Below are 25,972 nucleotides of genomic sequence, written 5' to 3' on the forward strand. Positions count from 1 at the left end.
CGTCCCGGGTGATCCTCACCAGGGTGCTGGTCTTTCCGCCTTGGGAGCAGTATATCTCCACCGCGGAGCGCAGGGCGCTTGGACTCTGTCCGAATCAGCCCTCTAGATCAATGGGCTGGAAATCAGAGCTGTATTCTAGCTCTCTAAGCCTTCACCATCTGTTGGCGGCTAGGCACATTCGAGTTCAGTCGGATAACGTGACAGCGTTTTCCTACGTCAACTTCCAGGGCGGGACACTCAGCCGCCTGGCAATCTTGGCGCCTCAACATTCCTCAGTGGACAAGGGACTCCTAGTCCACCGAATCCGCAGCCCACATCCTAGCTGTCAAAACTGCGAGGCAGACTATTTCAGCTGTCCAACCGTGGTCCACAATCCTGCAGTTTTGCAGTAGACACACTGGTTCATGTTTGATCCAGCTTCGCCTCTACCTCTTGCCCAGAGGCCTGCGCAAGATCAGTAAAAAAAAAAAAAAAAAAGGGGACGTCGGGTCATTCTCTTACTCCAGACTGCCCCAGGCAGGCTTGGTATCCTGACCTGCTCCTTCTGTCCGTTGGGTTGCCATGGCATCTTCCGGATCGTCCAGACCTTTTCTCAAAGGTCCGTTTTTTTCCGTCAGAATTCTGCATTCTCAGATTGACGGCGTAGCTATTGAGTCCTGGATCTTAGCGACTTCTGGTATCCTTCCTGAAGTCATCTCCGCTATGACTCGAGCTCCAAGGTGTCCTTGGACCTTTTTAGCCTTGCCGACCCTCCTGTCCCTTCCACAGTCCGGTCTACAGCTAGGACTATCCCTCAATAACGGACAGGTCTCGGCTCTGTCAGTATGTGCCAGCGGCGTATCGTCCGGCTGGCTCCGGTGCGCTCCTTTAAGGGCGCGTCTCACATCATTCCGCCTTTCCGGCGGCCTATGGAACCCTGGGACCTTCATCCGGTCCTCCCGGTTCCCGGAAACCCCCCTTTGCGCCTCTTAGGGAGGTTTTCTTTGTTTCATCTTTCACAGAAAGTAGTCTTTCTAGTGGCTATAATTTCCCGCCAGGGAGTTCTGGCTGCACTCTCTGAGTCACCCCCTTCTTTGGTCTTTTGCATCAAGACAAGGTGGTCTCCGTCCGACTCCGGACTTTTTTCCCTAAGGTGGTTACTGCTTCCACCTTATCCGGGGCAATTTTCCTGCCTTCCTTTTGTCCGGCTCCTGTTCATCGCTTTGAGGAAGCGTTGCATCTCCTGGATCTGGTGCGGGCGCCCCGGATCTATGTGTCTCGCACCGCCGTTATTAGGCGGTGCACCTCTCTCTCTGGTACTGACTGCTAGTCAACGTAGCGGTCTCGGTATCTAAGCCGACCCTGGTTCGTTGGCTTAGGTCGGCCATTTCCGAGGCCTACAAGGTACTCAAGTGCCTTCCCCGCCGGGGATCAGAGCACATTTGATCAGACCGGTCCGTGCCTTTTGGGCTTTCAGGCACCAGGCTACGGCTCAGTAGGTCTGTCAGACTGCAGCTCGAATTAGTCTGCGTACTTTTTCGAAGCTCTATCCAAGGCATGCTCTTGCTTTGGCAGACGCGGGCTTGGGCTGACGCATCTTTCAGGCGTCTGTCGCCCATTTGTGAAGTTGGGTTTTCCTGCTTCTCAGTTGTCTGTTTATTCCCACCCATGGACTGCTTTAGGACGTCCCATGGTCTGGGTCTCCCATAGGAACGATAAAGAAAAAGAGAATTTTGTTATTTACCGTAAATTCTTTTTCTTATAGTTCCGTCATGGGAGACCCAGCACCCTCCCTATTGCCTGTTGGCAGGTTTCTTGTTCCGTGTGTCTTCACCGGCTGTTATTGTTGTAGACAGAGATCCCGGTTCTTCCGGATTTTCCTCTGTCTCTTCTTGTGGGTGGATGTCCTCCTTCAGCTTTTGCACTAAACTGGCTAGGTCTGGCTAGCAGGGGGTGTATATGCTAGGAGGGAGGAGCTACACGTTTTGAGTGTAGTACTTTGTGTGTCCTCCGGAGGCAGTAGCTATACACCCATGGTCTGGGTCTCCCATGACGGAACTATAAGAAAAAGAATTTACGGTAAGTAACAAAATTCTCTTTTTTTGGTTTGTGTTTTTTACTTTAACTTACAGATTAGTGTTATGGGTGGGTCTCATAGACGCCTGCCATTACTAATTCAGGGACTTAGTGGCTGCTGTGGGCTGCCATTAGCTACTTAATACCCCAATTGTCACCGCACCAGGCTATCGGAAAGAGCCGGGTAAAGCTCTAAGCTTGTTGCATCTAGTGTATTTTTATAATTATTTACTTAATAAAAAATAAATTAAAAAAAAGCTGTGTGCGGTTCTTCTTATTTTGATACACAGCCAAGATGAGCGCAGGGCTAGAGGCTGTAGCCTGTGGCCATATGGTTTATCTGTGTTGGGTATCAAAATATGGGGGGGCCCTCCGCCAATTGTTTTATTTATTTAAACTGTACAATATAGACGCAGACAGCGCCTGTGATTGGAAACAGCCAGCTGACGCTCAGGATGGGGACGTGTCTGCCTGCAACCAATTACGGACACAGGTGGGCGGGGAAAGCAGTGAATATTCAATGAGGGTTAATTAATGGCTCCAGAAGTGAATGCGTAACCTGGAAGCAGTGTACTGCCATGATGGATCCTTGTAAGTACAGTGCACGCACTCCTATTTCCCTATCGCTTCTACCAAAATTTTTAATCTCCAGACTCTGGTCCCCATAGAACTACAAGGGGACTGGATTCCGGACCAGTAGTGTAGTGTGCCTGCGTGGAACCTCAATGCAGACTACTGTGATGACATAGAACGCATCATCCACACTAGTTTCAGAAGGAGGACAAAGATGGCCGAAAGAGGAGGCACGGACCAGAAGAAGGTCCGGTAACCGGTTCCCCTTAAGGACTAAATGGTTTAGCTGCCCCCCCCCCCCCCCCCCCCTTACCTTCCACCCCTTTTACCATTCCCCCCACCTGAAGAATGGTGTCATTGCTTTTTAGGTATTCCTAAAATTAGGTATCTGACTTGTTGTTTAAGAGGTCTTTCAATGATCCTAAGTCCTCAAAAGACAGGGCCACATTCTTTGAAATTTTATCTATAGCTGCATCTATTTGGGCAAGTTTTCCTATGTCTGAAAGAACTCTTCAGAGAATGGAAATTTCCTTTTTAAAGTCTGTGGAACTGACACTTTGACTGGTTTTCTCCACGCTTTTTTTTAATTAGGGAGAGCAAGTTCTTATGAACCACAAATACCCGGTGTCTACATTCTTCCAAATTATTGAACATGGCGTCCTGCACTGACCACTGTTGATTAGGTGACTCCATCCCTATAGTGGCTCTAATGACCTTCAGTAATCATCCTGTGTCCTCTGCTGAAAACACGGCCGGTCCTCCTCTGTCAGATGAATCTAATGTATTCACTAACTCTCCCGATTCCTCCCCTTTCTTCTGAGAGCTAACCTCAGGGAGCAGTTGATGCCTACTAGAGGAGGAGGGTGCCCTGATAAGACGAATTTCTCTCTTCACAGTATTCTTGATCTGTTATCAAGAATTAAATTGATATATTCAAAAAAATGGCATTCTAAGAAGGTCTAGGATGTCCAAACAGGGCCCCTGGATGCCTACTTCATCCTCAATTAAAGGGAACCTGACATCAGAAATTTGGCTTTCAACCTAAATGTTTCCCCCTCTGCAGCTCCTGGGCTGCATTCTAGTAAGTTTCCTGTACTTTTTGTGCCCCCTTTTAAACCAAAATAAATACTTTATAAAGTTATACCTTTTGGTATGAAAATCTTGTAAATTCTCCAAGGGTGCGGGCCGTCTGGTGTCCGATGCTGTCCCTCCTGCAGATTGACGCCGTCCCCCATTGCTCAATTTCATATCCCAGGACGCCGCCCACTGCGCCCAAGGTCCCGTGTACGCCATGGTGACGTGGTTGCAGGCACGAGAGTATGGGCGGCGCTGTGATTGCATCGCAAGTGCCCGCCCATACTCTCGTGCCTGCCCTTTCCACTCTGCCTCCAGCGTTCTGCGCCAGCCAAATGACCAGACGTCACCTCCTTCCTATCGTACCCTGCAGCAGGAAATAGATGGGAGGAGCGGAACAGCACAGGAGAAGCGGAGAGGATCTGAACGACGTACAGAGGGGAGAGCGCGGCCACGAGATTATGGGCGGGCACTTGCGATGCAATCACAGCGCCGCCTATACTCTCGTGCCTGCGATCACGTCACCAGGTGTCCTGGCGTGCACGGGACTTCTGGCGCAGTGGGCGGCGTCCTGAGGGATAATTTGGAGCGTGGGGGGACGGCGTAAGGGACAGCAACGGACACCAGACGGCCCGCCCCCATGGAGAATTTACAAGATTTTCATACCAAAAGGTATAACTTTATAAAGTATTTATTTTGGTTTAAAAGGGGGAACAAAATGTATAGAAACCTTACTAGAATGCAGCCCACGAGCTGCACAGGGGGAAACATTTAGGTTGAAAGCCAAATTTCTGATGACAGGTTCCCTTTAAGGATCTGATCTCCTGAAACATCGAAGGGTACTCTTCTGCCACGGTCTTCTCTACAGTATACAAGAATGACAGAGCTTTTTTTTCATAGGCTCTTGGTAACCCCTTCCTGCACAGAACGCATTCTGTAGTCTTGGTTTTCGCCAATGGCTTCCTGGCCTACAACATTCAGTCCATGTGTGCATGATGCATTTTTTGGTGCAGTTTGTTGCCCAAATCTGCATGTCTATGCTTATGCCAGCCAAGTCTGAAAATTCTGAAGTGCTGTGCGCACGATGCTTCTTTTTACCTTGCAGTTTTGGGTAAAGAAGAAGGGAATTTTGTTTACTTACCGTAAATTCCTTTTCTTCTAGCTCCTATTGGGAGACCCAGACAATTGGGTGTATAGCTTCTGGCTCCGGAGGCCACACAAAGTATTACACTTTAAAAAGTGTAACCCCTCCCCTCTGCCTATACACCCTCCCGTGCATCACGGGCTCCTCAGTTTTGGTGCAAAAGCAGGAAGGAGGAAACTTAGAAATTGGTCTAAGGTAAATTCAATCCGAAGGATGTTCGGAGAACTGAAAACCATGAACCAAAAGAACAATTCAACATGAACAACATGTGTATACAAAAGAACAACCAGCCCGAAGGGAACAGGGGCGGGTGCTGGGTCTCCCAATAGGAGCTAGAAGAAAAGGAATTTACGGTAAGTAAACAAAATTCCCTTCTTCTTTGTCACTCCATTGGGAGACCCAGACAATTGGGACGTCCAAAAGCAGTCCCTGGGTGGGTAAAAGAATACCTCGATAAAAAGAGCCGACACGACTCCCTCTTACAGGTGGGCAACCGCCGCCTGAAGGACTCGCCTACCTAGACTGGCGTCTGCCGAAGCATAGGTATGCACCTGATAGTGTTTCATGAAAGTGTGCAGACTAGACCACGTAGCTGCCTGACACACCTGCTGAGCCGTAGCCCGGTGCCGCAATGCCCAGGACGCACCCACGGCTCTGGTAGAATGGGCTTTCAGCCCCGAAGAACGGTAAGCTTAAAGAATCGGTTCCTTGATCCACCGAGCCAAGGTTGACTTGGAAGCCTGCAAACCCTTACGCTGGCCAGCGACAAGGACAAAGAGCGCATCTGAACGGCGCAGGGGCGCCGTGCGAGACACGTAGAACCGGAGTGCTCTCACTAGATCTAATGAGTGCAAATCCTTTTCACATTGGTGAATTGGATTAGGGCAAAATGAAGGTAAGGAGATATCCTGATTGAGATGAAAAGGAGATACCACCTTAAGGAGAAATTCCGGGACAGGACGCAGAACCACCTTATCCTGGTGAAAAACCAGGAAGGGGGCTTTGCATGACAGCGCTGCAAGCTCCGACACTCTTCGGAGTGATGTAACTGCCACTAGAAATGCCACCTTCTGCGAAAGACGTGATAAAGACATCCCGCAGCGGCTCGAAAGGTGGTTTCTGAAGAGCCGTTAGCACCCTGTTAAGGTCCCAGGGTTCCAGCGGGCGCTTGTAAGGTGGGACTATGTGGCAAACTCCCTGCAGGAACGTGCGGACCTGCGGAAGCCTGGCCAGGCGCTTTTGAAAAAATACTGAGAGCGCCGATACTTGTCCCTTGAGAGAGCCGAGTGACAAACCCTTGTCCATTCCGGATTGAAGGAATGAAAGAAAAATGGGTAAGGCAAAAGGCCAGGGAGTAAAACCATTATCATAGCACCAGGACAAGAAGATCCGCCAAGACCTGTAATAGATCTTGGCGGACGTTGGTTTCCTGGCCTGTCTCATAGTGGCAATGACATCCTGAGATAACCCTGAAGACGCTAGGAGCCAGGACTCAATGGCCACACAGTCAGGTTGAGGGCCGCAGAATTCAGATGGAAAAACGGCCCTTGTGACAGCAAGTCTGGGCGGTCTGGAAGCGCCCACGGCTGACCCACCGTGAGATGCCACAGATCCGGGTACCACGACCGCCTCGGCCAATCTGGAGCGACGAGAATGGCGCGACGACAGTCGGACCTCATCTTGCGTAACACTCTGGGCAGCATCGCCAGAGGAGGAAATACATAAGGCAGTCGAAACTGCGACCAATCCTGAACTAATGCGTCCGCCGCCAAAGCTCTGTGATCTTGAGACCGTGCCATGAATGCCGGGACTTTGTTGTTGTGCCGTGACGCCATGAGATCGACGTCCGGCGTTCCCCAGCGGCGACAGATCTCTCGAAACACGTCTGGGTGAAGAGACCATTTCCCCGCGTCCATGCCCTGACGACTGAGAAAATCTGCTTCCCAGTTTTCTACGCCCGGGATGTGAACTGCGGAGATCGTGGAGGCTGTGGCTTCCACCCACTGCAGAATTTGCCTGACTTCCTGGAAGGCATGACGACTGCGCGTGCCGCCCTGGTGGTTGATGTATGCGACGGCAGTGGCGTTGTCCGACTGTATACGGATCTGTCTGCCCTCCAGCCACCGATGGAAAGCCAATAGGGCTAGATACACTGCCCTTATCTCCAGAACATTGATCTGAAGGGAAGACTATCGGAGTCCAGGTTCCCTGAGCCCTGTGGTGGAGGAAAACCGCTCCCCACCCTGACAGGCTCGCGTCCGTGGTGACCACAGCCCAGGTTGGGGGCAGGAAGGATTTTCCCTGCGATAGAGAAGTGGGAAGAAGCCACCACTGAAGAGACGTCTTGGTTGCAAGGGAAAGAGAGACGTTCCTGTCGAGGGAAGTCGACCACCTGTCCCATTTGCGGAGAATGTCCCATTGGAGTGGGCGCAGATGGAATTGCGTGAAGGGCACTGCCTCCATCGCTGCCACCATCTTCCCCAGGAAGTGCATGAGGCGCCTCAAGGAGTGTGACTGACCCCGAAGAAGAGATTGCACCCCTGCCTGCAGAGAAAGCTGCTTGTCCAGCGGTAGCTTGACTACCGCTGACTGTGTATGAAACTCCATCCCGAGGTAAGTCAGTGATTGGGTCGGTGTCTACTTGGATTTTGGGAAGTTGATGATCCACCCGAACTGCTGGAGAGTCGCCAGAGCGACGGTAAGGCTGTGTTGACACGCCACCCGAGAAGGTGCCCTGACTAGGAGATCGTTTAAGTAGGGAATCACCGAGTGGCCCTGAGAGTGTAGGACCGCCACAACGGATGCCATGACTTTGGTGAAAACCCGTGGGGCTGTCGCCAGACCGAAAGGCAATGCCACGAACTGAAGGTGTTCGTCCCCGATGGCGAAATGCAAGAAGCGTTGATGTTCGGGTGCGATCGGCACATGGAGATAAGCATCCTTGATGTCGATTGATGCTAGGAAGTCTCCTTGTGACATCGATGCGATGACCGAGCGGAGAGATTCCATCCGAAACCGTCTGGTGCTCACATGTCTGTTGAGTAGTTTGAGGTCCAGAACGGGACGGAATGATCCGTCCTTCTTTGGCACCACGAACAAGTTGGAGTAAAAGCCGCGACCATGTTCCTGAGGGGGAATGGGAATCACAACTCCTTCTGTCTTCAGAGCGTCCACTGCCTGAAAAAGTGCGTCGGCCCGAGCGGGGGGCGGAGAGGTTCTGAAGAAACGAGTCGGAGGACGAGAGCTGAACTCTATCCTGTAACCGTGAGACAGAATATCTCTCACCCATCGGTCTTGAACATGTGGCCACCAGGCGTCGCAAAAGCGAGAGAGCCTGCCACCGACCGAGGATGCGGTTCGGGGATGCCGAGAGTCATGAGGAGGCCGCCTTGGAGGCAGTGCCTCCGGCGGCTTTTTGGGGGCGTGACTTAGACCGCCACGCATAGGAGTTCCTCTGGCCTTTCTCCGGCCTGTTGGACGAAGAGGATTGGGACTTGGCGGAGGGACGAAAGGACCGAAACCTCGATTGTATTTTCCATTGCTGAGGTCTCTTCGGTTTGGACTGGGGTAAGGAGTCATCCTTTCCCTTGGATTCCTTAATAATCTCATCCAATCGTTCGCCAAACAATCGGTCGCCAGAAAACGGCAAACCGGTTAAGAACCTCTTGGAAGCCGAGTCTGCCTTCCATTCGCGCAGCCACATGGCCCTGCGGACTGCCACAGAATTAGCGGATGCCACCGCTGTACGGCTAGCAGAGTCTAGGACTGCGTTCATGGCGTAGGAAGAAAAAGCCGACGCCTGAGAAGTCAAAGACGCAACCTGCGGAGCAGAAGTACGTGTGACCGCATTAATCTCAGCCAGACAAGCTGAGATAGCTTGGAGTGCCCACACGGCTGCAAAGGCCGGGGCAAAAGACGCGCCCGTGGCTTCATAGATGGATTTCACCAGGAGCTCTATCTGCCTGTCAGTGGCATCTTTTAGCGATGAGCCATCTGCAACAGATACCACAGATCTAGCCGCCAATCTAGAGACTGGAGGATCCACCTTGGGACATTGAGCCCAACCCTTAACTACGTCAGAGGGGAAGGGGTAACGTGTGTCAGTAAGGCGCTTAGTAAAGCGCTTGTCCGGAACCGCTCTGGGCTTCTGGACAGCATCTCTGAAGTTAGAGTGATCGAAAAACGCACTCCGTGTACGTTTGGGGAACCGAAACTGGTGTTTCTCCTGCTGAGAAGCCGACTCCTCTATAGGTGGAGGCGGGGGAGATAGATCTAACACCTGGTTGATGGACGAGATAAGATCATTTACTAAGGCGTCCCCTTCAGGTGTATCAAGATTGAGGGCAACGTCAGGGTCAGAGCCCTGAGCTGCGACGTCCGCCTCGTCCTCCAGAGAGTCCTCAAGCTGGGAACCCGAGCAGCATGAAGAAGTCGGGGAAGATTCCCAGCGAGCCCGCTTAGCCGGTCTGGGACTGTGGTCCGTGCAGGAATCCTCCACGTGAGACCTAGGGCCCACCCCGGGAGCGCGCTGCGGCGCGGACCGAGAGGGACCTGGAGGCGACGATCCAACAGGGCCCGGGGCCTGTGTAAGGACCGGTCTGGACTGCAAGGCTTCTAACAGCTTGGCAGACCATTTGTCCATAGACTGAGCCATGGATTGTGAAAGTGACTCAGAGAGTTTCTCAGCAAAAACTGCAAACTCTGTCCCTGCCGCCTGGACAGGGGGAGCAGGGGGGTCTACCTGACCCGAGGGGCCCAATAGTGACCGAGGCTCCGGCTGAGCAAGCGAAACAGGGGTCGAGCATTGCTCACAGTGAGGGTAGGTGGAACCCGCAGGTAACATAGCCGCACAAGAGGTACAGGTCGCAAAAAACCCCTGTGCCTTAGCGCCCTTGCTCCTTGTGGACGACATGCTGTTGTCTCTTAGGAGAGTGATCACTGAGGGTATATGGGAAAGGGTATACAGCCCGGCCGAACAGAAATATATATATAGAATACGTATCTATTCCGGCACCCTAGGGGGACCAGCACCGGGTGACCGGTGTGGCTTACCGACCGCTAAAAAGCGGAGTGTGTGTCCTCCAGATTCCCTGCCTTAGGTCTCCCAGAGCTGCAGAGCTCTTCCCTGATAATCGTCCACCGGCAGAATGGCAGAAAAATGGCTGCCGGAGCTCTCAGGGGAGGAGTGGAGCCGTGGGCGGCGCTAGGAAAGTGCGGGAATCTGGGGTCCCCACAGTGATCAGTGAGGGGGGAGGAAACATACAGGATGCTCTGGCCCTCACATCCGACGTCAGGTCGGCAGTCCCGCCCTTACCCCTGACAGACAGGCCCGGGGGCGGGAGTTTTGCTACTAGGCCGCGATGAAGCCGGGGACTAAATTTAAGACCGCGGCCGACAAGCAGGCGCGGTCGGCGCGGAAGTCCGCCGGTCTTCACAAATCAGCAGCTGCTGCAGCGTCCGGGAAAAAGGCGCTCCATGCACAGTCCCCATGGGGACACAGAGTACCTTATAGATGCAGGGCCCGGTCCCTGAGGATGAATAGACTCCTGTCCGGCAGATTCCCACAGGGGCTGCGGAGGGAGCACGGTCCCAGTAAATGGATGACCGGTCAGGATCCCACTTCTCCCAGAGCCGCTAAGGGATGGTGAAGGAAACGGCATGAGGCTCCGGCCTTTGTACCCGCAATGGGTACCTCAACCTTAACAACACCGCCGACGTAGTGGGGTGAGAAGGGAACATGCCGGGGGCCCCGTGGGGGCCCTCTTTTCTTCCAACCGATATAACTAAAATGAGAATGCATGAGTGGATGTGTGCCTCCTTCCACACAAAGCATAAAACTGAGGAGCCCGTGATGCACGGGAGGGTGTATAGGCAGAGGGGAGGGGTTACACTTTTTAAAGTGTAATACTTTGTGTGGCCTCCGGAGGCAGAAGCTATACACCCAATTGTCTGGGTCTCCCAATGGAGCGACAAAGAAAAAAGCAGCAGCATGTCAATTGCTGGTGTTTTTTTTTTTTTAGCTCTTCCAGCCAATGATTTCACAAAAAAAACAAAAAAAAAAACTCCTGGTGCAAAAACGCATGACTTTTTTGGTTCATTTTTGTGCCACAAGGCGAAGTTTTTGGTGCAGAAAATTTCAGCAAACAATTCTCATCATGCACACATAGCCTAATAAGAGATCAACATATAAAAAAATGAGAGAAGTACTCAACTGTCCTGAGCCCCGGAAACTACTGCGCTAGGAGCAGGCTTGGGATCCTATGCATTGCTGCTGGCCACTGTAGGATCAACTTATTCCTGACTCCTGATATTTGAGTGCTGTGCCTGCCAGCACAACCTCTAAGGTCAGTGTACTCACCTTAATTTGCTGATTGATTCCAAAACGACTTCACACAGAAGCGCTCCCTTTTCTTTCTTGTTAAGAATTCATCATGGGCACATAGCCTAAAGGGACTCGTTACCAGGTTTTTGCTAGCCCATCCCAGAAGACCATGATTTAGGGGGCAGAGACCCTAATTCCAGCAATCTATCATTTACTGGACTGTTTGCTACACATTTTGATCAACATTTGGTCCATGGGTCAGTCTTGTATGTGGGAATAAAAATAAGTCTGCATCTTCTCCTTTCTGTCAGCCCTTGAAAGTCTGCCAGAAGTTAGATGTCATCAGAGTGTGGATTTTGAGATGAAGGTCGGACTTGTCTTAATGAGTAACTACAATACACATACAGCTGCACACTAAAATGCTAACAATGAATAAGGGAACTCTGGTATTGCATTACTGCTTTAGGATTATTTGAAAAACAGAGATATTTAGCTTATGTAATGGCCAAATGCATGTGAGCCCAGTCACCACAGCAAGGTATATCTCTGTAAACCGGGAACCTAACTTGAAATGCCAGTATCTGGGTAAAAAGAAATCCATGTCTGGGCAGCTAGACTAAAATCTAAATTGAAATGCCATCTGATTCAGTACACTGCACTATAAACAGGCTGTGTTCATTCCCCTTTATAGCAGGAGTTTAGCTACAAGACATGGACGTTTTTAACCCAGATACTGGCATTTCAAGTTAGGGTCCCGGTATACAGAGCTATACCTTGGCGCTTGTTACTAGGCTCACATGCATTGGCCAATACATAAGCTAAATTATCTTTTTTTTCTCTCAAATATTCCTATAGCAGTAATGCAATACCAGAGTTCCCTTGTTCATTGTTAGCATTCTAGAGTGCAGCTGTATGTGTTTTGTAGTTATGTTTTTTTCAGCTAGCACCTGTTGGATGTGCAGGACAGTCTTTTTGAGATCTCTATCTATATAGACATATATATGTCTTGACGAGTAGTCTGCACATGTGAATGGCCCCATACACCATCACAGGTACGAGTGCTGTCTGTGAAAACCATGAATAACCTAATCGGACATCTGAATGGGGTCTAACCGAGATTGTCAGTTTCTTGGCCTCATCAATGTATGTCCTTCATTGAGTTTTGGAACCATATAAAACAAAAAAAAAAAAAAAAAAAAAATAAGATTCCGCGCGGCTTGTATTTCAGACTGCAGATATTTATTTTTCAGCACACATACTGGAAATGTGTTTTGTTTTAAATTCTTTATTAAGTTTTTTTTTTATTATTTTTTTTTACTTCAAACTGCAACAAGTTAAATAAATGTTTATAATATACAAAGAAAATACAAGAGAGCAATTTTTTCTTTTATTTATTTAACCCTTTAAGTGCGAGGAACAGCCTTCTTCACAGGAGTTAAAAGTTACCCTGAACAATGAAGGGGGGGGGGTGTTATAATCGGCTTTTACGCCGTCGTACATTGTTGTAGGGACTGAAATCATCGTAGCGTCGAAGCTTTATTTGGATTCTGCACAAACACTTCAGTTCAATCTGCATAGCAGGAAGGGGGGGCTTAAAATAAAAATCCAATTCTTCCAGATTAAGGAGGACACTATAATAACAAAAAAGGTGCGTGGTTATAACGTAAGGGGAAAAGAAAAAAATACCAAGTAAACACTAAGGAAAATTTAAATAGTGCAGGCACCGTTACAAATAAAAAGGAAAAATAAGAAAAAAAAAAAAAAAGCTTCAGGTTTCCATTAATGTTCTACATTTGATGTAAGCAGCTTTCTGGCATGTTAGTTTAAAGCTAGCAAAATGAGAGTTGGATGCAGGACAGCAGGGTGCGGGAGATGCCGACGTAGTGTATTATGTTCATACAACAGACGATACACTTTACAATGTCTGGTGCTAGGAGGCATACGACAGGGCTTTTCTGCCCTCCAAACCAGCTGCTGCCAGGATGAAGTATCACATTAAGTGTTTTCAGTCATTCATGCCAGAAGAGACCATTGTATCATTAGCAGCGAACAAGAAAACAAATAACGAAAAAGGCATTACACCCACGTTCTCATTTAAAGCCTCGCAGGGGGGGTGTAAGGAACACACAGCGAGAGGAAGAAAGGCCATGTCTTTTCTCAGCACACAAACACGAGAGGGTGCCGCAAGTAACAATTCATATAGTGTCCCGTCCGCCCCGGGGGAAGGGGGCGCTCAGTTCAGATGGAACCCCTTCTCCATGGTAGCAGCAAGCAGGCGGTCTCTCATTATCTCCTCCGAAGAATATTCCGGCAACTTAAGATAATGCACACAGGTATTCACAGACGGATAGCTAGCATCAGTTGCATCGACCTTAAAAAAAAAGGAGAGACGAAAGTCCGTAAATTAAAACTGTCAATTATTACTCAATTTATAGGTGAAAATATTCAGAAAATGTTGTTACAGCCGACTTCTCGTTGTCAGGATATATTAGTAAAAAATCCTGGAAAAAAAATAAGTTGTTGACTAGTGACTTTTTTGCATGTGGAAAAATGGTATTGTAAATTATTAATAGCTGCTGTCGTAAAAACAAACGGATTACATATGGACTGCACACACATGAAAAGTCATCTGAGCCTTCTGGATGACACAAACCTTTTTTTTTTTTTGAACGTGTGAACTTACCCTCCTATGGTTGGAGGGATTATGTTTGAAATTCGCACAATGCCAGTATCTCCTGCAGGTATGTGGACTTTGATGTGTAGATTTCCCTATAGAACTGTATTAGATGCGGGAAATCTACAGGTAACTAACACAAGTAATCTGCACATAACTGTATCAACAAAGTTTTGTCAAAGCCAAATACCATAAAGTATCAAAAACAATGCAGCTCTAAAGCATGTGTCACGATTCTCTGTGCAGAGGATCTCACAGACTTGGAGCACTTACAGATCTGGCAGTGTGTCCATTCCTTGTGCAGAGCATCTTGCCTTTGGAGATGCTCTGCGGCACTTACAGATCTGGCAGTGTGTCTATTCCTTGTGCAGAGCATCTTGCCCTTGGAGATGCTCTGTGGCACTTACATATCTGGCAGTGTGTCTATTCCTTGTGCAGAGCATCTTGCCCTTGGAGATGCTCTGTGGCACTTACAGACCTGGCAGTGTGGCTATTCCTTGTGCAGAGCATCTTGCCTTTGGAGATGCCCTGTGGCGCTTACAGATTTAGCAGTGTGTCTATTCCTTTGTGCAGAGCATCTTGCGCTTGGAGATGCTCTGCGGAGCTGTCCTTGTTAATGACCTAGCAGCTTGGTCACTATACTGGAGCCCAGGTTGGTTCTGGTTACTCGGCTGCTCCATCTTCCAGGTAATTGCTCAGGCTTTTTACTGAGCATGCTCCCCCAGATCTCTGCCAGTTGTAGTCTCTGGCTCTGCTGCTGTAGTTTGTGTGTTTGCTGTATTCTGATCTTGGTATTCTGACCCCGGACTGTTATTAGACTTCCGTCTGCCCGCTCCCTATTCCTGTCGTGTTCTCCAGTCTTAGAATTCGAACTTATACTTGACCACATCTCAGCTTGCTCCCTTTATGTACAATGTGCTCTCCTCGTATTTTGACCCTTGGCTTGTGACCTGACCACGTCTCTGTTTACCCCTTATGATTATACATGACCTCCTGTTACCAGAGCCCAGGTTTCCCGACTACCCTTCCGTCCATGCAACCCCATAAGGTAGTGACTAATGTTGCAGCATCATATACCAAAATGACATCAAAAGTGGAAAAACACAAAACAAATAAAACACTTAACGCAATGGGAAAACCCCCCACAAGTAACCTAATTTAACGAATAAATTATAATAAATAAAGATGCTACCAAAACAGAAAATATCAAATAGCAAAAAGAAAATCTCTGAAGAAAGGCTCACCTTCCTCACAACAGTGAGGCGTGGATGCAGGTTGGCTAGTCCTCCAGGCGGCAATGTAGAGCACCCAGTTGTAAACTGTAGAAAAGCCTTCCTCTCATCTGAGGACATGCCACAGAGGACTCGTACAAAACGAAGGAAGCCGGGGCTAAGAGTGAGGAAGTTAGAGTAAAATTTAGCCAGTGTACTAAACCATCAATTGGTTAATAGAAATTTAGTTAAGTTTTAATGTTCTACAAATGTTACTTCATTGACGAACAAGTATTGTCGTTTTAACTAAATCAGGTTAGTTCTTTATATATTGAAAATGATGTAAGTTTTATGTTGTTAAGTGTTTCTTTATGAGTAAGTCTTTAAAGGGTTTTTCCCACAAAGTTAATTTGAAACTTAATTTAATCAATAAATCTCAGAATAATAATAATTTCCACAATTGGATGTATTTAAAAAAACTGTTCCTGCGCTGAGATAATCTTATAAATGTGTCCCTGCTGTGTACTGTGTAATGGCCGTGCCTGACCGTACAGGGAACATGGTCTAATCATACCACATCTCTTGGGTCGGGGAAGAAGTAAAAGAGTACACAGACATTACAGCACAGTATGACAGCTGATTCACAGTCCTCTCTGGCCCAGGAGCTGTGATATGTCGTGTTGGACCATATCCCTGTACGGTCAGACACAGCCATTACACAGTACACAGCAGGGACACATATATAAGATTATCTCAGCACAGGAACATTTTATATAACACATCCAATTGTAGAAGTCATTATTATTCCAAGATCTATTGATTACAATGAATTTTGTTTTGTTTAAGGTGAGGTTTTGCAAAGAAAATGCGGTTTAAGGGAATCTCTCAGAAAGATCAACCCATCCAAACCCCACCTATGGGCATACTGATCTTTGAACTGTAAATTCATCAACACCTTTAAATCTTTTATCAGCTGTTCCATTTCCAACTAATTAGTGTTTTAATTCATATGCACACCAAGTATTAAGTGCTCTGGACCTTACAAATCACCTATGGAGCCCGATTCCCTGCCCAGCCCCAGCCTCTTTAGCTTGATAGATGGCTCACTGTCTGTGAGACATGGAACAAGGAAATTAGGCAAAGAGCAATCAGGCCGATGCTGGGCAGGCAAACAACCTGTGGAGGTCATAGCTCCTGAAGTGCTCTCTCATGCCCAAAGCACTGAATGCCTCACTTACATATGAATGAAAAAGAAAATTATTCAGGAATGCAGCAACAGTAAGAAGATATAAAAGGTGTCGATGGATTTACATTTTTAAGAAAAACATTTTCTAACTAAAAGTCGACAGAAATTAAAGCAGTGTTATGACAAAATGGGTGTGAATTAGTTGTCAGGAATTGAAGTTGTCAAAACGTATGACAAATGATCACTGGAAAACTGTCCATCACTAGAAGTATACCTTTCTCTTGTGTAACCTAGCTTGGGCTCTGTGTAATTTATAATGTCTTCAGCAGACCAGGAGGGAGACTGGTTTCCACAAAGAATCATCTGGACCTCCTCAGGGCTGAAAGAACCCAGTTTCTCCATAGGGAATACTTTATTAAAGCCACCTAGGAAAACAAAAGACAACATAATGATGTGACAGTGAGAAATCTGAAGATACCACTTCTGCATCTCCTCTCAATGTACTCAGTGTGTACAAATTAGGGAGCATGAACAGTGATTCTTCATCCAGTCACTGCTATCATGTGACCATTAGGTGCCAAGAGGGAGCGGGAGCTGTGGTGTCTCAGCACATCCTTTTCACTTTAGCATGATAATTAACTTTCTCTGATACTGGGGATAACAGGCCAGCCCCAGTTATAGAGGAAATTAACTATAAAAAAATGTATTTTATTATATAAAATGGCCCTAGACGGGTTCTTGACTTTATAGGGGGCACAACCAATGAATTTAATAAATTAAATAAGAACAAAGCAAGAAAAAATATATATGCATAAAACAAAAAAAGAGGAACTACAAGTCTAAACCACCATTTTGAGCCCTCAGCTTGACAAAAAAATAAAAAGGCTGCTACATTAAAATCATTTTAATGCAGAGAAGTATTATTTAAAATGCAATTTAGTGACCCATTATGGTCCTAAAATAGAGGAAAAAAAATGTGAACACCTGACATGAACTGTACAATAGCACAAAACAAAATAGCATAAAAAACAAAAATATAAAACATCATAAAAAATGGAATCCACGTAAAAATAAATAAGTATTATTTGATCACCAAATTAAAAAAATGCTTTTAAAACAACATTTAAATGAACATATTGCACAAATCTGAAAATATGCCGGGTCATGAACAGAAAAAAATAACCTGGTCTGAAATTATTAAATTCTTACATGACTAAAGATAAACCCATTTATATTTGTACAGTCGCACAGACTTACTTCTGAACGCTTCCATCTGCTTCTGAACCCCAGTCTGCATGCAATAGTCAAACATCAGATCTACGTAGTCCTCAGCATTGTCTATAGTCACCATCTGAAAGAAAGAGGCAGGTGAGCGCCGCACAATCAGAGCCGGGCTCCTCCCCGGTGTTACCCCTCTCTCTATTTCCATTACCTCTCCTTTACACCCAGAGGAGAAGGACCTGTCCTGACCACACCTCACTGCTGACCCCTCTCTCTATTCTCAGTACCTCTCCTTTACACCCAGAGGAGAAGACCTGTCCTGACCACACCTCATTGCTGACCCCTCTCTCTATTCTCATTACCTCTCCTTTACACCCAGAGGAGAAGGACCTGTCCTGACCACACCTCACTGCTGACCCCTCTCTCTATTCTCAGTACCTCTCCTTTACACCCAGAGGAGAAGACCTGTCCTGACCACACCTCATTGCTGACCCCTCTCTCTATTCTCATTACCTCTCCTTTATACCCAGAGGAGAAGGACCTGTCCTGACCACACCTCACTGCTGTGCAGGTCCAGGAGCATGGGCACGTCCAGGAGGTGAGCTTAGGACGGGTCTTCAGCCTCTCCATGTAGACACTGACTGTGCACACTCCGAACACATCAAACACAAAGCATTTATCTGAAAAGTTTTAAACGTGATTAACAAGACTACAAGGGGGTATTGTAATTCACCCAACCCAACTTTTGCTGAAGAAACAACGAAGAAACATTATGGACTTCATTAGAAAAGTGTATTATACGCACTTTGGTGTAAAACTAGGTGATCAGGACAAGTCGTGGCTTTACACATAGTGTGTTCTGTTTGTGTAGAACTACGACAGTGGTCTACAGGGAAGACAGAGCTTTGGCCTATGATCTGAAGGGAGCCACAAAATCATAGTGCTGACTACTATAATTCTACATGGGGGGATGGGGGGGGGGTTCACCCTTAAAAATAAGAAGGAATGATATACCCAGGCACATTGTGACTTGCGGTGCAGGAATACCTGTCCCTTCACCTATGGAAAAACCTGAAGATACATCGGAATTGGAAGATTCAGAACATGAAGAGAAGGATTCTGATGAAGACTTTCACACTAGTGCAAAAAAGCCGCAACTTTTTTCATAGCTTTAATTAAATGATTTAGTTGGGGACTTGGACCTTCCTAAACATTCTGCAGAACTTTTAGGCTCTAAAGGAAAGAACCTGCGAGCTTCTTGGTACTTGTTTTTCATGGTACAGAAGCAGAGAAAAGGAATTCCTGATGTTCCTGGGTTGGTGGAAAAGAAGGGAATTTTGTTTACGTACCGTAAATTCCTTTTCTTCTAGCTCCAATTGGGAGACCCAGACAATTGGGTGTATAGCTTCTGCCTCCGGAGGCCACACAAAGTATTACACTAAAAGTGTAAAGCCCCTCCCCTTCTGCCTATACACCCCCCGTGCTCCCACGGGGTCCTCAATTTTGGTGCAAAAGCAAGAAGGAGGATACAAAATTATTAACTGGTTTAAAGTAAATTCAATCCGAAGGAATATCGGAGAACTGAAACCATTCAACATGAACAACATGTGTACACAAAAAAACAGGGGCGGGTGCTGGGTCTCCCAATTGGAGCTAGAAGAAAAGGAATTTACGGTAAGTAAACAAAATTCCCTTCTTCTTTGTCGCTCCATTGGGAGACCCAGACAATTGGGACGTCCAAAAGCAGTCCCTGGGTGGGTAAATAATACCTCATAATAGAGCCGTAACGGCTCCGTCCTACAGGTGGGCAACCGCCGCCTGAAGGACTCGCCTACCTAGGCTGGCATCCGCCGAAGCATAGGTATGCACCTGATAGTGTTTCGTGAAAGTGTGCAGGCTCGACCAGGTAGCCGCCTGACACACCTGCTGAGCCGCAGCCTGGTGCCGCAAGGCGTATACCAATAAGGATGACGTAAAGTAGGTATTTTAGCAAAACCAGAGTGTAACTACTTTAAAAATTAGAAATTTTATTGATCAATCACTTACAAACATATATAATTAAAATGGAGGTTATTTTTTGAGAAAGGAAGAAGGAAGAAAACTACCATGGACTAGAGATATTCAGCCATTCGTTACAGCCCTTATCCTGAGCAACATAACGCACACTCCAGGGTGGATGTGATATAAACAGTTCAGGGTCCAGTTTTGATCACGTATATTCGTTATCTGAGTGAGACAGACACCTTCACTAAAGGTGGATAAGCCATTCAGACTAGCCTCATGATTGAACAGCCGGGTAGGCAGTGTATTTTCATCTTACACCCCTCTGAAGTGAACATTTTATACCACTACTGAATTGTTCAAAAGTGGACACCTCGTTCAAGAACATGTTGGAAAGCCCCTGATGAGCCCCTGAATATTGACAAGGGCGAAACGCGTCGGGCGTTTCTTGAACCTATCCATATGTCAAATATGAATTATGCCTACAATGGGCATTGCTTGTACTAATTTACACATTGAATATGAACTGTGTCTATAATTGACAAGTGTACTTTGGTTATAATCTATGTGACTCCTGCTTCTAACCTTGATACTGAGCACATGGACTTCTGAATACTTGACGACTTCCCTAGACCCTACCCTTACTCACCCAAGTAGTGATACAGACAAATTAGCTACTGTGGACTGAGCACCTCTTCCTCACTGTGGTGTTACCATCTTTGGGGTTGATTCTATCTATTAGGGGACATTTCCTACCCTCGAGGGAGGGATTTCTTAGGGTTAAGCCGTCGAGGAACGGGGGCGTCTTCACTTTAGGACGCCGACCCCCGTCATTGAGGAAGGGTCAACTTAGGGAAGTTTTCTTCCTTCTTCCTTTCTCAAAAAATAACCTCCATTTTAATTATATATGTTTGTAAGTGATTGATCAATAAAATTTCTAATTTTTAAAGTAGTTACACTCTGGTGCCGCAAGGCCCAGGACGCTCCCACGGCCCTGGTAGAATGGGCCTTCAGCCCTGAGGGAACCGGAAGCCCCGAGGAACGATAAGCTTCGAGATTGGTTCCTTGATCCACCGAGCCAGGGTTGATTTGGAAGCTTGTGTCCCTTTACGCTGGCCAGCGACAAGGACAAAGAGTGCATCCGAGCGGCGCAGGGGCGCCGTACGAGAAATGTAGAATCTGAGTGCTCTCAACAGATCTAACAAGTGCAAATCCTTTTCACATTGGTGAACTGGATGAGGACAAAAAGAGGGTAAGGAGATATCCTGATTGAGATGAAAGGGGGATACCACCTTAGGGAGAAATCCCGGAACCGGACGCAGGACCACCTTGTCCTGGTGAAACACCAGGAAAGGGGCTTTGCATGACAACGCTGCTAGCTCAGACACTCTCCGAAGTGAAGTGACTGCAACTAGGAAAACCACTTTCTGCGAAAGGCGTGAGAGAGAAATATCCCTCATTGGCTCGAACGGTGGTTTCTGAAGAACCATCAGCACCCTGTTCAGATCCCAGGGTTCTAACGGACGTTTGTAAGGAGGGACGATGTGACAAACCCCCTGCAGGAACGTGCGTACCTGTGGAAGTCTGGCTAGGCGCTTCTGGAAAAACACAGAGAGCGCAGAGACTTGTCCCTTAAGGGAGCCGAGTGACAAACCCTTTTCCAATCCGGATTGAAGAAAAGACAGAAAAGTGGGCAAGGCAAATGGCCAGGGAGAAAAACCCTGATCAGAGCACCACGACAAGAATATTTTCCACGTCCTGTGGTAGATCTTGGCGGACGTTGGTTTCCTAGCCTGTCTCATAGTGGCAATGACCTCTTGAGATAATCCTGAAGACGCTAAGATCCAGGACTCAATGGACAACACAGTCAGGTTGAGGGCCGCAGAATTCCGATGGAAAAACGGCCCTTGAGACAGCAAGTCTGGTCGGTCTGGTAGTGCCCACGGTTGGCCGACCGTGAGATGCCGCAGATCCGGGTACCACGACCTCCTCGGCCAGTCTGGAGCGACGAGGATGGCGCGGCGGCAGTGGGCCCTGATTTTGCGTAACACTCTGGGCAACAGTGCCAGCGGAGGAAACACATAAGGGAGTTGAAACTGCGACCAATCCTGAACTAAAGCGTCTGCCGCCAGAGCTCTGTGATCGTGAGAACGTGCCATGAATGCCGTGACCTTGTTGTTGTGCCGGGACGCCATGAGGTCGACGTCCGGCACCCCCCAGCGGCAACAGATCTCCTGAAACACGTCCGGGTGAAGGGACCATTCCCCTGCGTCCATGCCCTGGCGACTGAGATAATCTGCTTCCAAGTTTTCCACGCCTGGGATGTGAACTGCAGAGATGGTGGAGGCCGTGGCTTCCACCCACATCAAAATCCGCCGGACTTCCTGGAAGGCTTGCCGACTGCGTGTGCCGCCTTGGTGGTTGATGTATGCCACCGCTGTGGAATTGTCCGACTGAATTCGGATCTGCTTGCCTTCCAGCCACTGCTGGAACGCTTTCAGGGGAAGATACACTGCCCGTATCTCCAGAACATTGATCTGAAGCGAGGACTCTTGCTGGGTCCACGTACCCTGAGCCCTGTGGTGGAGAAAGACCGCTCCCCACCCTGACAGACTCGCGTCCGTCGTGACCACCTCCCAGGATGGGGGTAGGAAGGATTTCCCCTTCGATAATGAAGTGGGAAGAAGCCACCACCGAAGGGAAGCTTTGGTCGCCTGAGAGAGGGAGACGTTCCTGTCGAGGGACGTCGGCTTCCTGTCCCATTTGCGTGGGATGTCCCATTGAAGAGGACGCAGGTGAAACTGCGCGAAAGGGACTGCCTCCATTGCTGCCGCCATCTTCCCCAGGAAGTGCATGAGGCGCCTCAAGGGGTTGTGCCTGACCTTGAAGGAGAGATTGCACCCCTTTCTGTAGTGAACGCTGCTTGATCAGCGGAAGTTTCACTATCGCTGAGAGGGTATGAAACTCCATGCCAAGGTATGTCAGCGATTGGGCCGGTGTCAGATTTGACTTTGGAAAATTGATGATCCACCCGAAACTCTGGAGAGTCTCCAGAGTAGCGTCGAGGCTGTGTTGGCATGCCTCTTGAGAGGGTGCCTTGATCAGCAGATCGTCCAAGTAAGGGATCACCGAGTGACCCTGAGAGTGGAGGACCGCTACTACAGTAGCCATAACCTTGGTGAAAACCCGTGGGGCTGTTGCCAGGCCGAACGGCAGTGCCACGAACTGCAGGTGTTCGTCTCCTATGGCGAAGCGCAAGAAGCGCTGGTGCTCTGGAGCAATCGGTACGTGGAGATAAGCATCTTTGATATCGATCGATGCAAGGAAATCTCCTCGGGACATTGAGGCGATGACGGAGCGGAGGGATTCCATCCGGAACCGCCTGGTCTTTACGTGTTTGTTGAGCAGTTTCAGGTCCAGGACGGGACGGAAAGACCCGTCCTTCTTTGGAACCACAAACAGGTTGGAGTAAAAACCGTGACCCTGTTGCTGAAGAGGAACCAGGACCACCACTCCTTCTGCCTTCAGAGTGCCCAACGCCTGCAGAAGAGCCTCGGCTCGCTCGGGAGGCGGGGATGACCTGAAGAATCGAGTCGGGGGACGAGAGGTGAACTCTATCTTGTAACCGTGAGACAGAATGTCTCTCACCCAACGGTCTTTTACCCGTGGCAGCCAGGTGTCGCAAAGCGGGAGAGCCTGCCACCGACCGAGGATGTGGAGTGAGGAGGCCGAAAGTCATGAGGAAGCCGCTTTGGTAGCGGCACCTCCGGTGGTCTTTTTAGGACGTGACTTAGACCGCCATGAATCGGAGTTCCCTTGATCTTTCTGAGGCCTTTTGGACGAGGAGAATTGGGACCTGCCCGCGCCCCGAAAGGACCGAAACCACGACTGCCCCCTCTTCTGTTGGGGTATGTCCGGTTTGGGCTGGGGTAAGGATTTATCCTTTCCCTTGGATTGTTTGATGATTTCATCCAAACGCTCGCCAAACAACCGGTCGCCAGAAATCGGCAAACTGGTTAAGCGCTTTTTGGAAGCAGAATCTGCCTTCCATTCCCGTAGCCACAAGGCCCTGCGGAGTACCACCGAATTGTCGGCTGCAACCGCCGTACGGCTCGCAGAGTCCAGGACAGCATTAATAGCGTAAGACGCAAATGCCGACGTCTGAGCGGTTATGGACGCCACCTGCGGCGCGGACGTGCGTGTGGCTGCGTCAATTTGCGCTTGACCTGCTGAGATAGCTTGTAGCGCCCATACGGCTGCGAATGCTGGGGCAAAAGAAGCGCCGATAGCTTCATAGATGGATTTCAACCAGAGCTCCATCTGCCTGTCAGTGGCATCTTTGAGTGAAGCCCCATCTTCCACTGCCAGTATGGATCTAGCCGCCAGTCTGGAGATTGGAGGATCCACCTTGGGACCCTGAGTCCAACCTTTGACCACGTCAGTGGGAAAGGGATAACGTGTATCCTTAAGGCGCTTAGAAAAACGCTTATCTGGACAAGCACGGTGATTCTGGACTGCCTCTCTGAAATCAGAGTGGTCCAGACACATACTCGGTGTACGCTTGGGAAACCTGAAACGGAATTTCTCCTGCTGAGAAGCTGACTCCTCCACTGGAGGAGCTGAGGGAGAAATATCCAACATTTGATTGATGGACGCAATAAGATCGTTCACTATGGCGTCCCCATCAGGAGTATCAAGATTGAGAGCGGCCTCAGGATCAGAATCCTGATCAGCTGTCTCCGCTTCATCATCCAGAGATTCCCCCCGCTGAGACCCTGAACAATATGAAGATGTCGAGGGAATTTCCAAGCGAGCTCGCTTAGTCGGTCTGGGGTTGGGGTCTGTGTCAGAGACCTCACCCTGGGATCTATGAGACACCCCGGGGGGACCTTGCTGGTCCAACTGAGGGGGGGCCAGGGAGCAATGAATCAACAGTGCCCCTGTGCTGAGATTCCGGTCTGGACTGCAAGGCTTCTAGTATCTTAGCCATAGTCTCAGAGAGTTTATCTGTAAAAACTGCAAACTCCGTCCCTGTCACCTGTACAGTGTTAGCAGGTGGTTCCCCCTGGGCCCCCCTTAGCAGAGGCTCCGGCTGAGTAAGTGCCACAGGGGCCGAGCAGTGCACACAATGAGGGTCAGTGGAACCTGCCGGTAGCGGGGTCGTACATGCGGCGCAGGCAGCATAGTAAGCCTGTGGTTTGGCACCCCTGCCTTTTGTGGGCGCCATGCTGTTGTCTTCTCTGAGCAACACAATAGGGTATATAGCTAGAATCAACTGTGCAACATACAGTGTAAAGTATATCCTATAAACATATAATTTATAATTACACTTCTGTACAAATGGGGCTAGCACCACAGGTGCTGTTTACCACCCGCTTAGAGCGGTTGTGAGGCCACCAGAATCCCTGCCTGGGTCTCCCAGAATCTGTCCCCCTCTGCGGCGTTCAAGGAGCTGACAGGAATGGCTGCCGGCGTCCTGAGGAGAGGAGGGAGCCGTGGGCGTGATCCAGAAAGTGCGGGAACTGGTGCCCCACTGTGCACAGTGAGAGGGGTGGAGTATGCAAAGCATGCTCCAGCTCTCAGTGCTGCTCGTCCTGTGCAGCGTCCCGCCCTTCCCCTGACTGGCAGGGCTGGGGGCGGGAGGAAGAAAGACTAGGCCGCAAAAGCCGGGGACTCGAGTAATAAGCGCGGCCGCCGTACAAGCGCGGCCGGCGCGGAAGTCCCCGGCGCACTACAAGTCCCAGCCGCGCCGCAGTGTTAACAAAGGCAGCGGCGGTCAGCGCGGTAGTCCCCATACACAACACACTCAGCGACGCTGCAGTGTGTAATGGCACATTTAACACGGTCAGCGCCGCGGTCCCCGGTGCACTAGCACACCCAGCAATGCTGGAGTGTTGCTGTGCGCGGTCCCGACGGGGACACAGAGTACCTCCAAGTAGCAGGGCCATGTCCCTGAACGATACTCGGCTACTATCCAGCAGGGTCCTCAGGAGCTGTGGATGGAGCACGGTCTCAGTGCCTGGAGACCGGCTAGGATCCCACTTCACCCAGAGCCCAGAGGGGGATGGGGAAGGAAAACAGCATGTGGGCTCCAGCCTCCGTACCCGCAATGGATACCTCAACCTTAACAACACCGCCGACAAGAGTGGGGTGAGAAGGGAGCATGCTGGGGGCCCTATATGGGCCCACTTTTCTTCCATCCGACATAGTCAGCAGCTGCTGCTGACTAAGCTGTGGAGCTGTGCGTGCATGTCTGCCTCCTTCGCACAAAGCAAAAAACAGAGGACCCCGTGGGAGCACGGGGGGTGTATAGGCAGAAGGGGAGGGGCTTTACACTTTTAGTGTAATACTTTGTGCGGCCTCCGGAGGCATAGCCTATACACCCAATTGTCTGGGTCTCCCAATGGAGCGACAAAGAAATGTAACATTTGAGAACAATCTGAGTTGAGTGGAGACTCTTTATTGATTCATCCTCCCAAAAAAATCTGAAAGCCGCTACTACACAATGGCA

The 25,972-nt window shown here is 48.9% G+C and overlaps 1 protein-coding gene across 8 annotated transcripts in view; it reads right to left on the reverse strand.

The window, feature by feature from the left end:
• Nucleotides 1–12,437: 12,437 nt before the first annotated feature.
• Nucleotides 12,438–25,972, reverse strand: part of HECTD1 (HECT domain E3 ubiquitin protein ligase 1) — a 247,790-nt gene continuing 234,255 nt past the window's right edge. For all 8 annotated transcript variants that reach the window (XM_075330091.1, XM_075330086.1, XM_075330090.1 and 5 more), the window contains 4 exons: nucleotides 17,497–17,590; nucleotides 16,514–16,664; nucleotides 15,087–15,231; nucleotides 12,438–13,539 (listed from right to left, as the gene is read on the reverse strand). In XM_075330091.1, the coding sequence (XP_075186206.1) occupies nucleotides 13,402–13,539; nucleotides 15,087–15,231; nucleotides 16,514–16,664; nucleotides 17,497–17,590 (528 nt within the window). In that variant the 3' untranslated portion in view covers nucleotides 12,438–13,401. The remainder of the gene's footprint in view (nucleotides 13,540–15,086; nucleotides 15,232–16,513; nucleotides 16,665–17,496; nucleotides 17,591–25,972) is intronic.

Source organism: Anomaloglossus baeobatrachus, chromosome 12 (assembly GCF_048569485.1).
Source record: "Anomaloglossus baeobatrachus isolate aAnoBae1 chromosome 12, aAnoBae1.hap1, whole genome shotgun sequence".
Taxonomy (NCBI): Eukaryota; Metazoa; Chordata; class Amphibia; order Anura; family Aromobatidae; genus Anomaloglossus; species Anomaloglossus baeobatrachus.